The 14312-nt window shown below is 37.0% G+C and overlaps 1 protein-coding gene across 2 annotated transcripts in view; it reads left to right on the top strand.

The window, feature by feature from the left end:
• Positions 1 to 14312, top strand: part of LOC121431717 (zinc finger SWIM domain-containing protein 8-like) — a 53785-nt gene that overhangs the window by 32059 nt on the left and 7414 nt on the right. The window contains exons 7-16 of one of the 2 annotated variants that reach the window (XM_041629378.1): positions 828 to 2030; positions 2479 to 2619; positions 3444 to 3617; positions 6956 to 7142; positions 7834 to 8066; positions 8542 to 9193; positions 10810 to 11020; positions 11514 to 11630; positions 12402 to 12691; positions 13563 to 13774. In XM_041629378.1, the coding sequence (XP_041485312.1) occupies positions 828 to 2030; positions 2479 to 2619; positions 3444 to 3617; positions 6956 to 7142; positions 7834 to 8066; positions 8542 to 9193; positions 10810 to 11020; positions 11514 to 11630; positions 12402 to 12691; positions 13563 to 13774 (3420 nt within the window). Of the gene's footprint in view, positions 1 to 827; positions 2031 to 2478; positions 2620 to 3443; positions 3618 to 6955; positions 7143 to 7833; positions 8067 to 8541; positions 9194 to 10809; positions 11021 to 11513; positions 11631 to 12398; positions 12692 to 13562; positions 13775 to 14312 lie in introns of both variants that reach the window. The other variant, XM_041629377.1, reaches the window with a different exon arrangement.

The raw sequence follows: 14312 nt of genomic DNA, 5'->3' as shown, positions 1-14312 counted from the left end.
ATAATGAATATGACCCCGAGTTTGAATAAATGAAAAAGTGGTTCAGAAGTTTTCCTAACATAGATATTGCTTTTGGCACGTTTTCGGGTGTTTTAAGAAGCAAATTTGATTCCTTCTTGTCGAGTGTTTAATGTAGACAACAACGCTACAATGTTTGGCTGGCCCAGAAAAACAAACTATTGAATGTAATATTTTATCACCTGACATTACAATTGATATTAAAAACATTGCAGAATGTGAATACTTCAAATATCTTCATTTTCTGTTGGGGTTCACTAACTTTTGAGCACCACTGTAATTGACTTATTCTTAAAAAAAAAAAACTCAAGTAATTCTCAACAGACCTTCCTATGACTGATTCCTTCTGTTTCTCTGCTATGGGTATATACTAGATTATAAGTCTCTTTATTTTGTTTTCATGAGTATATCTTCTGTTTAAAACAGGTAACACAAGTGTAATTCATAACACCATGAGCAAGTAGTATCGTAATTATACTATTTATACCTGCTTATATAGTGCTTAACACTACTTTTACTGAAGTCTCTGTTCAAAGCACTCTTCGACTAATGCAGCATGATTACACTGGCTTTAAGCAGAGCAGGGGCATGTAACACAAATTTCCAATTGATAATTGCACAATTGAGCATAATTATGGCAAACCATGCATGATAACTTACAATCATTTAGTAAATATTGACATATTATGTTGCCCCCCCCCCTACCTATGTTATGCACTCTGTATACTATGAATATATAGGATGTGATTCCCGATTTTCTTTTCTTAAGGTAATATATTTTCACCCATGTTTTTATTGTTGATTTTCAGATTGTAATTTGGTGGTTCACCACGCGTACCTCAGCCCTCCACTCACAGCATGGAAACCATGGACACCGGGCAAGTAGCAATAGCAGTACAGCTGCAGCTCAGCATGCATGCGCTAGTATGTGTGAAGAGATTGTCACTCTGTGGCGTCTAGCAGCTCTCAACCCTATCAACTCGCGACAAGACCGTGGCAATCACGAGCAAGAATTCCGCAAGTGGCATCTGCAGGTGATCGAGAAGGCAAGGAAAGCCCGGGGACCATCACATTGGGTGGGGGCTGGCGGCACGGGTGGGAACAATAATAATCTTCGTAAAGTTGACATTGAGGTCTTTGCAGGGTTCAAGCCTGCTATTGAGGCTTGCATGTTGGACTGGAGTGATTTCCCCATAGAGGGTGTTACACACAGAGAAACACGCATCCCTCGAGTAAAAGTAGATCAAGGTAGTGATTCGAACAATCAACCCTCAGGGAGCAACCACCTAGTCAAAACACCAGAATCTTCCACAGCGGGAACACCGACATGCCGATCGAGTCCAGAGTGTAGCAAGCAGGAGGTAAATGTAGTTGTAAGTAGTAGTCTTCAAGCGGAATCGCCAGGCTCTAAGGAAGAGAAGGTGAAGGTTGAGTCGGACAGTGAGACTCTCCTGCGTGCGAACTCCTCTGATTCCTCCATGTCTTCATCAAGTGACAGGGTCGAAGGTTACCAGACTGGTGCAAGCCTATCACACTCTGATGATACAGACTCTGATGTGCAGACTGTCTCAAACTTTGCTTCAAAGCAGTCATCGGATGGCAAACATTTACAACCTCATGGAGCCGAAATCAAAGACACTGGTAGTCAGGGTTCAAACTCACCTCGTGAGGGCGCCGCTGCTGGGGATAAACCCAGCGGGAAGCGTAAAACAAAGAGCAAGCATGTTGATAGAGGTGATTCTGATCTAACAGACAGTGAAGCTGGTCTTGTAGCTGAACCGCTCAGGAGAGAGCAGGAGAGTGATTCCTCTAATGATGCAAGGGCCGGTCGAAAGCAAGCGCTTCAAGTTGAACAGAGAGAATCGCGTGAGTCTCAACCTTCTAGTGATGAATATCAGATGTATTATTATGACACCAGACAGGCCAAAGCAGCGGAACCAACCCCACCTAAGAAGAAGAATGATACACCTAACCCATTTGTGGGTATTAAGAAAATGGAAGATAGGATAGAGGTAAGTTGAGTTTATAATGCTAGATAAATAAATGCTGGAATGCTGTAATTTGGTTATGTCCTCAATCCATTTTGTATTGCATCTCTAGTGATTCATTGTCAAAACCCATTAAATAGTTAGTCATGGATGTCGACTTGCATGTTCTAAGTAATACAAACCCTGTCTGGAAAAATATGCTAACTCTAATATGCTAATATGCAAGAAATGTAGCACTTTGGAAAAGAGGAACCAGGAAAGTTAGTCAGTCCAATGGATGAATTTAATTTGAAATGTAAACTATGGTACTGTACTTCAATTTGCTTATATTATTCCATGCATTGTACATTTGACCTACACTTAAAATATTGTAGTGTGAACCACAGATCTCAATTTAAAAGAAGTTGAAAGATATTATCTTTAAAATGAATAAAAGCATAATTGATTTAATATCTATTTTTATCTTTATCAGATCATGTTTTCAAGAGCAGAAGCATTACATGCTCATGGTTATACCAGGCATGCATGTAAACTGGCCATTCAGCTAGCTGAAGAGATGTTAGACAAACCACCTGTCTTAGATGCACCTCCTCCTACTGGTCTATCAAATAGAGTAAGTCTATCAATTTAGCTCTTTGACAAAGAAAGTTTTTAAGCTCTGAAAAATTTCATATTTTCAAGTTACAATCTTTTTTCCTCTGTTCAATGCTCAAAGTTCCAGTTTTTCAAGTAGTAGTACACCATGTCTTTATAAAGAACCAGGCCTGCAACCTATTACGTTAGCCGGCAGGTTAAATTTTACACTATAAGAGCATACATAAACCACAGTACATTATACATTACAATCACATTACATTATGATACTGCTGTTTGATACAGTAATATATGTCAATAACATTAAATATCCAAAATACAGTAGAAATAAGTTAAGGCATTCCCTCAGTGATGATCTTGTCTAGTTGTCATTTAATGTGAAAGATGCATTTAATTGATATCTGTTGTATGATGACAGACCACGGTGCTATTGATCATAAGTTTCACTGTGATCTCTTTTTGCTAGAGGGCACAGTAAATGAATATTAAAAAAAAACAATCAAGAAAGAAATTATTCCATGCCATGTTACAGTGTTTTTATCATTTTAATAACTACATTCAACATGTCAGGCCCTCAAGTGCAGCATACTAGCCGAGTTCGCCCTACTTGTTTAGGAAAAGACTGTCAGGCTCTTTAGTGTATAGTACTAGCTGTGTTTGCCCTACGTCTGTTTTTTTGTCCCAAAAGAAATTATTAAATGGGAAAATAAAATGTTCATAGTGTGAAACGTATCAAGAAAATTTTTTGTCATGAGTTTCTTTGTTTAATCAAAGATCACTGTAGGAGGGTAAAACAAAGAGGGAAACAACTATTAACATGTGTGTTTTTTTCTATTCTCCTAGGCAAGGAAGAAGCATGTTCATTCTCAGAGTGTCCTAACCAGTATGACTTTGTCTAAGGCAGCGTTCCTCTGTAGCGTTCTCTCAGAGCAGTCAGAATGTCATCACCTTGCGTTCAGGATGGGAATGTTTGGCTTGGAGTTGCCAAGGCAACCAGCATCTACCAAAGCACTAGAGGTAGGTTTTTGTGAACTTTTTCTGTTCTGATTTCAACATGACTCTTCTTTAGACCAGTAATGTGGGATTCACTACCTGGCAATGAGTGGATGAAGGGTTCAAATTCAGTTCCAAGATTTTTCTGACTTATTTTTCAGATTGAACATTCATTGGGTAATGGAAATATCTTTAAATTGTTCAATCTTTCCAGCAAGCCTTCAACATTGCAATCTGGTATTTTCATTTTTTAACCCTGTATCTATTTATAAGACTGTAGTATGAAATTGATCGGTGATTATATGTACTCCCGCTTACAAATGGATTGTCAAAAATTGTAATTAGAAAACAAGAAAGAAGAATAAATTTCCATGTCCATTATATCCATACATGTATTTCCAAATAATGAATTTTAATTATTTACAAGTGGAATATGTCCTTTGAATCACACACAAAACCCATCTTCATGGTGCATAATCAATCACAGTGCATTCAACACTATATCTATTAACAGTAAAGGAATTCCAATATACTTGTACACAAAGCAATCCATTTGTGAGGACCCTTGTTTGACCTTTCACCTACATCTTGTGTCAAGATGGTCTTCTTTGCCCTCACTGTCTTTGAAGAGGGCTTCCTAATTGAATTACCTACATGCAGGAAGAGGCCGGTGGGCAGGATTTTGGTGGATGATTCTTATCAAATCCGAACAATATGAACGGAAATGCAGTCTGAAGGAGTCCATTTCCTCTCGGCCCTGCTCTTCATCAAGAATCCCAAAGTCGATTTCAAAGAGAACCTTATAGAGAACAATAAATGAGTTAAGAGGTTTTTTAGTGAGACCCAGGACTAACTGATGCATATGCCTCCCACTGATCAGTGACAGCCTCCCTTATCCCATTGAATGGCATGGGTGATGCAGGGATTTTATCGGGAACAGTTTTATTCAAGAGGTCCGGGGTTGGTCTAACATGTGGTTGGAATTTTCAGGGGAAGGTGCTTTCATATTGATGGACCTGTGTTGGCTCAATGGATAAGCCTCCGACTTTGAACCACAGAGTCTGGGGTAGAAATCCCACTATGCCACTTGTATCCTTTGGCAAGGTGTTTATACACTTGCCTCTCTCCACCCAGGTGTATGAAATGGGTACCCAGTGGGAATGAATTCCTTGAATGCTCTAGCATCTGATCAAGGTAGCCATGCTAAAGCAGGGGTAATTATGCAACACTTTGCAACATTGTGGCATATTAGTATTATCTTTGTATTTGTTATACCTTTCCCCTTGTTTATGTTCAATATTTTACACTTTTAAAAATATGATATGTAATATCCATGTCCAGTACAGCCACTTCTAAATCATCTTTATATGTGTATGAAATGATGCAATGAAAAGAAATAGTTTTGTATTATTCAATTATGTTCACCAATTAATGATAATCCTCACTGTAGTCTATTCTTTCCTTAAATAAGAATACGTATCAATGCATGAAAATGGTTAAAGATTAATATGTATCGATTTCATCATTATTTTATTATTTTCAATGCATTCAATTAAATTTAATGGTCTATTCACTCTTCAAAAAATCAATTGACAAATTTCATACAGTATACATCTCAATAATTTTATAGTGATGGGATCTCATTTTGAACATTATATATTTTTTTGGTCTTTACTGAATTAATGTAAGCAGCAGCCTTTACGGGTGATTTTTATCTGTGCAATCTTGTAGCATCTTGGTAGGTGGGGCTGTTGTAGGCGTCACTAACCTTCCGCATGATAAGAATTTGATCTTATCTTTGTGATTAATGCCTTTGTATTGAGGTAGGAAGTACCCCCATATGGCATCAATATCAAACAATTCCTGAAATAGTTTAATGATGTAAATCACAGTTGAAGAATGAAGAATTTCTTCTGATTTTACTTATTCACTTTAAGTTTTTGAAGATAAATGAAATAGGATATAAGGGAATGTCATTAGTGACCAAGCATGACCCTTGTAGAATATGAAAAGGAAATGGAAGAGAGAAAAATATGGAGAAAAGATAAAAGGAGAGACACATATGTTGAATCATAATCAAGGGATGGGGAGTACATAGGACGGAATAATAGCCATAGAGAAGGAAGGGAATGGGGGGATAAGTAGATAATGAGATATTGGCAGGGAAGGATAAAGAGCGAATAAAAGTAAAAAAAAAAATAAAAAAAAAAAATAAGTAATTGGATGTAAAATTCAAAGTGTTTCATTGTTCAACTTAAGGGAAAGTTCACTCTGACAAAAAGTATATTGCAAAAATTGCAGAAAATATGATAGAAGAATATTGCGGAAGTTTTGAGAAAAATCCATCAAAGAATATAGAAGTTCTTAGAATTCTGAATAATTTTATTTGTGATGTCCTATGCGAGCAGCTTTCATACATATTGTATAGTAAACAATCGATGAAGTCTCATTTTCTCAGAAAAGTGAAAACGGCTTTTACTTTACCCTTTGTTTATCAATAGACAAATTATTTCACACCCATTCCTAAAAAGAAAACAAACATAAGTCACCACGAACCATTCAAAAATAAAAAAATTGTGGTTGAACTTCCCTTTAAGTGATGAGTATCAGCTTTATGATGTTTGTTAGCTGATGTTTGTTTCGACAGCTTCATGTCTGTGGCTTGTGGCATACTATCAAATTATTGGTCACAATATGTATAAGGTGTGAAGTGATATTAGGCAGGAAATGTCTGACATTACAATATTTTACAAGCTATGACACAAAAATGATGGGAAGAGGAAATCAGAAAATCATGGAAGAAAAGTCATTGGACATGGTAGGGGAAGGGGTAGCTTATTCTTTCAAACAACACATCTAACATGTGTGCATAAACCCATGGGTCAGTAAAGATATTTAGGGTTCATACCATCTAGGTCACATCTATTATCCAGGGAGGAGTCCATGAACCTGCTTATTGTAAAGTCAAGCTTATGTCTTTTCTAACAGAAGAAGAATGGTAGAATTAAATTGTTTTCTCAGTCGTAACTTTGAATTTAAAAAAAGAAATTGGTTAAACATTCTTTCTTTAATACTCTCTTTCTTTCTCTTTTTCACAATATTTCTCTTTCGCTCTATCTGTTTATTCATTCACAATCATGTTTTTTTGATAGGTGTTGGCTCATCATTTTTACATGTTTTGGATTGTGATGATTTTGCTGTTGATTTTTAATATCCCCTAATAAATCCAATACAATATTTTTTTAATCTATCTTTGTTTCCCCCTCTCTTTCTCACTTTCTTTCTTTCCCTCTGTTCATTTCTCTTTCCATTTCTTATTTTTCTTCTTTGTATCTCCCTCGCTCTCTCCATCGTACCCACAGGTAAAGCTGAATAGCCAGGAGACTGACTTGGTTACCTTACTGAAGAGGATACCTCTAGGACCTTCTGAGCTTGGTATGATCCGGGAGAGAGCTCAGAAGCTACAAGAAGGTACCCTACGATCCAGGGGAGAGGCATTGCTTCCTATAATGCTTGCTAGCTTTATCTTTGATGCACTTTGCTTACCAGGTATGTTCACACAGCTTGATTATAATCATCTCTTTGCAGGCCTGGGTGACAACGGCTCATGTCATAATTTCTTTTAGGGAAAATCACTTTTGTTTTTATAATTTTAATAAGGATTTCATTATTATGCTGCAAGTCTTGAAGTTTGGCATCTCCATGAAGTCATCAATTTTTTTTTTACTTTGACCCCCATATTCTTCATTAACAAAATGATAATGAATAATAACGCAGCATTTTCATAGCATCTTTTCAATTTTTTCAATTTTTTATTCTTCATTTCATTATTTGCTCAAGCTGTGATAATTTGTGAACATTAGGCATGCAACCTTCATATGACCAACAACAAAAAAAAAGAAGAAAGAAATCATTTTGGGAATTTACATGATACATGTATATGGAATTGATTAAGAATAATGTGACATATAAGCACAAAATCTGTTTCGTAGCTTGCCCAAGGTACATAAAAAATAAGAAGATAGAAATAGTTTAAAAAATAAGATGTAAAGTAGTGCTGATGCCTTCAGGGAGGTTTCTGCTCAATGTTGGACATGTGTGAGCAAATGATCTTTTCCAAACAGGTGTTGATGAACATAGAAATCTTCATGTAATTAGTTAGAAAGAAAGTGTATATTGTATTGACCCATGTAGCAATGATATTTACAGAGATTGACTGAACAATTTTCTCCCTCTTTAGGTCAACCAGCTGCAAACATACCTCGCACTTCAGTTCGTCTGGCCCTGGTCAGGGAACGTACTCCCAACGATGAGAAGATGGGCTTTGAAGCAGCCGTTGCTGCTATGGCAATGAAAGCTAATGTAAGTGAAGCTGATCATCCTCTACTGTGTGAGGGTACAAGAAGACAACGAGGAGACTTGGCTCTAGCTATGCTATCACATTACAAGGAAGACCAAGGAAAATTCAGACAGGTTAGTAGCCAGATAGAAAAAAAGTCAATATCTCTTTATATTACATAGCCTATTACCTCGTTTATAATTTACTATAAAAGTTACTTTTCCATTCAATAGTATCTTTCATGGAGTCCTTGATTTTGATTGGCTGTTGAGAATTTTTACTATGGCAGATACCATTGCTTAGCAACATTACCATAATAGTAACTTAATGATAACTTTTTCAGATTCACCACGTAAGGTAATCCTCTAAAGAACTTGGGTAATCTTTGGGTAATTGTTTAGTGACAGTAACTTATATGCAACAGATTGACATTTCTGTCTTATCTAGAATTATGACCAATGCAAATAATATTAATTAACCTTTGAGATTGATCTTTTACCTAAGAGATTGAACTATTTAATGATTTGAATCAAACACATTTCTTTTAAGATTGGGCAACGGCCATAGAAGCAAGGTATTTATAATTTTATGTTATCCATTCTTTCTCAGATTCTGGATGCCCTTCTAGATAAGCAAGGTCCAAAGACCCACAAGACACCATGTGCTGCTCCTAATCCTATTAATCCAGTGGTATCTAGACCATCTCAACAAGTCCCCACTCATGGCCATGGCCATGCCCATAACCACACCCACCCACAAAGTCACATGCCCCACCCACAAACAGCCACAGGGGATGACATAGCCGCCCGTATCGCACAGAACATGGGTGAACTCTCAATGACTGGCATGCCTCCTGGTCAACCCACAGGAATCAAACCTCAAGATGTTAAGAGAGGTAAAGGTGGCACGAAAGACGGCCATGATAGCTGTGAGGGCGGGTCTGACAGCAACAGCCGCAAGGATAAGAAATCCAAGTCTAGACTAGAGGCTCCGGGACCACGCCCTGTTTCCTCTGGACCACCTCTGACAGTCTCTGGCAATTCCAATCTTGATCCTGCCATGTGTAGGATAGGACAACCTAATATCAGTCAGGCTGGTGGAGGTAGGAATAGAGGGGAATTCCCTACTATCAGTGGGGAGGATGATGGAAGTCATCACCCCTCTACCCATGGTCCACCAGGGGCAAGCAACCACCCATCAACTACCACTGGTATTGGTTACTGGGGAAGAATATTTGGAAGGCATCCTAGGAAAAGTAAAGGTGAGGAAGAATAATTTCAAAATCTCCCCTTTTTTCAATACTTCATTAGTTACTTGATTATGCAGAAATTCATTTCTTCCATTTTTTCTCTTTTCAAGTATGCAAGATAATTACACTGTACATGTATAAATTGGGACATTTGAGTAAATACGAGGCAAAGTGCTTAAGATACTCAGCAACTTGCACAAGATTGACTTTGAGAAGTTTTGATTACTTGGCTATAGAGGCAATAAGCAGCAATCAGATGGATGTTTTGATGCCTCCATGAATATAAATTTTCCACTTGTGTGACATTGATTTAGATTTGTATTAATCGTGGTGTATGTATAGGAATATTCTAAAGTGATATATTCTTATTGGTCTTAGTGTTAAATCTGTGATAGTAACATTTTTATACTGAAGCTTTCAGTAAGAGTGGCCTTATTTCATTTTTGTCTCACCTGCGAAGCAAAGTGAGACTATAGGCGCCGCTTTTCCGACGGCGGCGGCAACGGCGGCGGCGTCAACATCAAATCTTAACCTGAGGTTAAGTTTTTTGAAATGACATCATAACTTAGAAAGTATATGGACCTAGTTCATGAAACTTGGCCATAAGGTTAATCAAGTATTACTGAACATCCTATTAGAGTTTCATGTCACATGACCAAGGTCAAAGGTCATTTAGGGTCAATGAACTTAGACCATGTTGGAGGAATCAACATCGAAATCTTAACCTGTGGTTAAGTTTTTGAAATGTCATCATAACTTAGAAAATATATGGACCTAGTTCATGAAACTTGGACATAAGGTTAATCAAGTATCACTGAACATCCTGCATGAGTTTCACATCACATGACCAAGGTCAAAGGTCATTTAGGGTCAATGAACTTTGGCCGAATCGGGGGTATCTGTTGAATTACCATCATAACTTTGAAAGTTTATTGGTCTAGTTCATTAAACTTGGACATTAGAGTAATCAAGTATCACTGAACATCCTGTGCACGTTTCAGGTCATATGACCAAGGTCAAAGGTCAATGAACTTTGGCCGAATTGGGTGTATCTGTTGAATTACCATCATAACTTTGAAAGTTTATGGATCTGATTCATGAAACTTGTACATAAGAGTAATCAAGTATCACTGAACATCCTGTTCGAGTTTCAGGTCACATGATCAAGGTCAAAGGTCATGTAAGGTCAATGAACTTTGGCCATGTTGGGGTTTTTTGTTGAATAACCATCATATCTCTGTAAGTTTATTGGTCTAGTTCATAAAAAGTGGACATAAGAGTAACCATGTATCACTGAACATCTTTTTTGTTGAATAACCATCATATCTCTGTAAGTTTATTGGTCTAGTTCATAAAAAGTGGACATAAGAGTAACCATGTATCACTGAACATCTTGTGCGAGTTAGAGTAGTATTCAAAGTCAGCACTGCTGCTATATTGAACTGCGTGATGCAGGTGAGACGGCCAGGGGCATTCCACTTGTCATAAGATGCATTTTTCATTTTTATAATAAGGTATGTTATTACGATCAGTCTATGCTACAGTAGTATTAAATATTTCGATGCCAATACTAATCCACACCTCCATCCTTCTTCCTCTAAATCATGTTCATGCAATTATCCATATAGGTATGGCTAGTATAGACAGTAGTGCACCGGAGACAACCTCCAGTGATAACTCCCCCACCCTAGCAAGACGAGTACCCCCAGGGGGATGGGGAAGGTATCATGGACCAGGTAGTGATAGTGGAAGCAGTGGTAATTCAAGTGATTCAGTCAGTTCTAGTAGTTCAGGAGAGAGAGGATCAGGTGCAAGGCCCAAGCTTAGGGAGGCTGAACCGTAAGTACACCATAGAATTATCCTTGGATATTAATATGTATATCCCTTCTATGAATATTCATGAATAAATGATTACCCAATTGGTGCTCATGTTATCAATGATATCAGTAGAAAACACTAATCTCTGCCAGAGCTCTGTATAATTCATTGGGCATGTGCAGTTATGACCAGTTCTGCCTCTACTCGCTAACTCTTGTGATGTGATGGCAAAGAGACTAATCAAAAGTCTGTAAAACACAATGGCTGAACAACTTTAGTGTGATGAAGAACATTCATCAAAACCTGTAGTGCTTATTAGCTCTTATAAATCATTCATCAGAACCTGTTATATAACCTAGCTTTCTAGTAATCCCAGTACACTCTAAATATGGTTGGCAGTCAAGAAGTATATATAGAAAATGGGCATAGTTCATCCAAGTTAAAACAAAGTTATTCCGTCTGTTTATATATAAGAATTCAACTCCTTATTTTTTCTCATTTAATAAATGTGTAGAAGTCCAGGTCAAGGCATACCAGTGTCACTGATGCGTGCTAACCCAGTCAGTATACCGGTCGCTCCAGAGAATCTTAATGAGAACAAGGCTTGTATAGCAGCAGGCAAAGCAAACAGGTGAGTCTAGACAATGTACTATATGAAGTTATGTGCATACATGATTAGGATATTAGAAAAAAATAGGTTTTCTAGTTTTGCTTGACTTGATCCAATGTTGTGAGAATGAATTAAGACTAGAGATTGATTGATTGAATTTATTCTTCTTTATTTCAAACAAATCGACAAAGTAAGTAGGAACAAATCAGAACATGAATAACAGAAATGAAAAAAAGGGAACTCACTAATTAGCATCGCTTGTTTATTTGAGTCCCTTGAAATAAATAACAAATTATAGTTATGAGACATACCAAGTCTCATGGTTTAGGCATGAGACTGCCATCTTTGAGACCCTTGCTCATCCCCCCATATCTCCTCACGCCTATATCACAGCCTATCCCTATACGCAATGCCTATGATTTCATGCCAAGTCATGGAAACCATGCACAGCTGGTCTTTGAACTTGGCATCTCTGAGATCAGTGTAACTCAAGTGTTGATGCTTAACCTCTTTGTCATTTCCATGTCTGATATTGCAGTTGTACATAATATATCAGTGTAACTCACCTGTTGACACTTTGTCGTTTGCATCCCCTACAAGTATATTCAGTTTACGTCAAAGTGTTGATGTATAACTCCTTTGTCATTTCCATCCATTGTATTCAGTGTAAATCATGTGTTAATGCTAAAAACCTTTATTTTTAATCTCCTATATTGTGCTTGTACATAATGTTACTCAAGTGTTGATGCTAAACACCTTTGTCATTTTCATCCCCTATATTCCCTGCAGAAGGGGTCGTAAAGGAGGTCGTAACGACAACTGTCCGACCGTTCCGAACCAGCCCAGCGAGGCTTCAGCACACTTCTTCTTTGAGTTGGCCAAGACAGTGTTAAACCGAGCCGGTGGTTCAAGCAGCACGGCACTCTTCACCCAGGAGTGTACAAACTCTAATCACTCCGGACCTCACAGAGGTCTTCATCTTTGTGCGTTTGAGATTGGATTGTATGCATTGAGACTTCATAATGCTGTTACACCTAACTGGCTATCAAGGACATATTCATCTCATGTTTCATGGATTACAGGTTGGTTAAAGGACAAGACCACCCCAATAAAAAGTTAATTTGAATAAAAAAGAAAAATCCTGAAAATTTCATAAAATCAGATGTAAAATAAGAAAGTTATGACATTTTAAAGTTTCGCTTAATTTCACAAAATAGTTATATGCACATCCTGGTCAGTATGCAAATGAGGAGACTGATGACGTCATCCACTCACTATTTATTTTGTTTTTTATTTTATTAAATATGGTATATTCTAATTTTCTTTTCATTGTCAATTGAAACAACGATTATTTCCTCCCTGAATTTATCAATAAATCCTGAGAAATAAGTTATTTCTGTCAAGTAGGTGTATTTCTATACCCTCAAAATGTTATTCTGTAATGCTTTTTCAATTCCTGAAATTGCAAAATTTTCTGGAGGTTCAGTTGTTGTGCTCCCTCAAAGCCATCAGTTTTATACTTTTTACACATATCTCTGTCTCATGCCTGAGTAATGTATATCTGTCATTTACACTGATATCAATTTGATGCTATGGTTACATGCCAAACATATCTATGTAGTTAATTCTTAATTGATGAACTTAAACCCCAAAGAGGAACACACTTATTAGAATAAGAAGATATTAATAAAAGAAATTTGGTACAGTATATACAGTATTTCACATGCATCCTAGTTGACCTTGTTAATCACTCATGGTCGGGAATATTTTATTTTAAAAAGTTTTGTTATTGATATTTTACATACATGTATTTTCTCTATTATTGCACAATTTGCTGGAGCAGATTCTACCTGTATTTTGAATTCATTATAAAAAGTCGTTTTAGCTGACAGAGCAACTTCAATTCTACTGAAGAAATCTCTCTCATATCTTTTTAATGTATCTTACTTTTAGGTCAAGCTATGGAGATTGGGAGTGCAGCTATCAACCTTCTCGTTGAAACTTGGGAGGGGCATCTTACACCTACAGAAGCTGCTTCATTGGCTGACCGTGCTTCCAGAGGTCGTGATCCTAACATGGTACGAGCAGCAGCCCAGCTAGCTCTGTCTTGTCTCAGTCACGCTCATGCTCTCAATCCAACTGATGTGAACAGGGCACTCATGCAGGTAATTAATTCTTAGATGCATCAAGTAAAAATTTTATCAATTTCTATTTTTGTTTTGCCTCTTTTCACTAAAAGACTGAGATTGTGAGATGTAGTTTTGTGTTAAAGTAAAACAAAGACTTCTATCAATACCTCTGTCATCTAGCACAGTGTAATATGTTATACAGATACAACATAATTTCAAAGTTGAACTGGATTTCTTCCAGTTTTGGAGCTACTGGTTTTTTAAAGTTGCTTCTAATTGATAGTAATTTTTGCTCTAAATATGTTCAGTGCTTGGAAACATTGTGTGCAATATTATAGATATATATGTCTTTGTCATATTATTCTCTGAAAGTTATTTCTCTCAATTTATGTAGAAATGTAATTGTGTTTACACTACAAAAGAGGCTGTCATGATTCAGGTTTGCTGATGTGTGTTTTTTTTTTCTTTTTTTACTTCAGAGTAGTTTATGAAATCTGTCTTTTCCAAGGACTCTGATATACATTAATAATCTCTTTTGCATTTTTAAAATCAAGTCCTTGACTTCAATTCAGAC

This window comes from Lytechinus variegatus, chromosome 18 (genome assembly GCF_018143015.1).
Source record: "Lytechinus variegatus isolate NC3 chromosome 18, Lvar_3.0, whole genome shotgun sequence".
Taxonomy (NCBI): domain Eukaryota; kingdom Metazoa; phylum Echinodermata; class Echinoidea; order Temnopleuroida; family Toxopneustidae; genus Lytechinus; species Lytechinus variegatus.
Note: the sequence above shows the minus strand (reverse complement) of the source record. Positions and strands in the feature narration are given on the sequence as shown.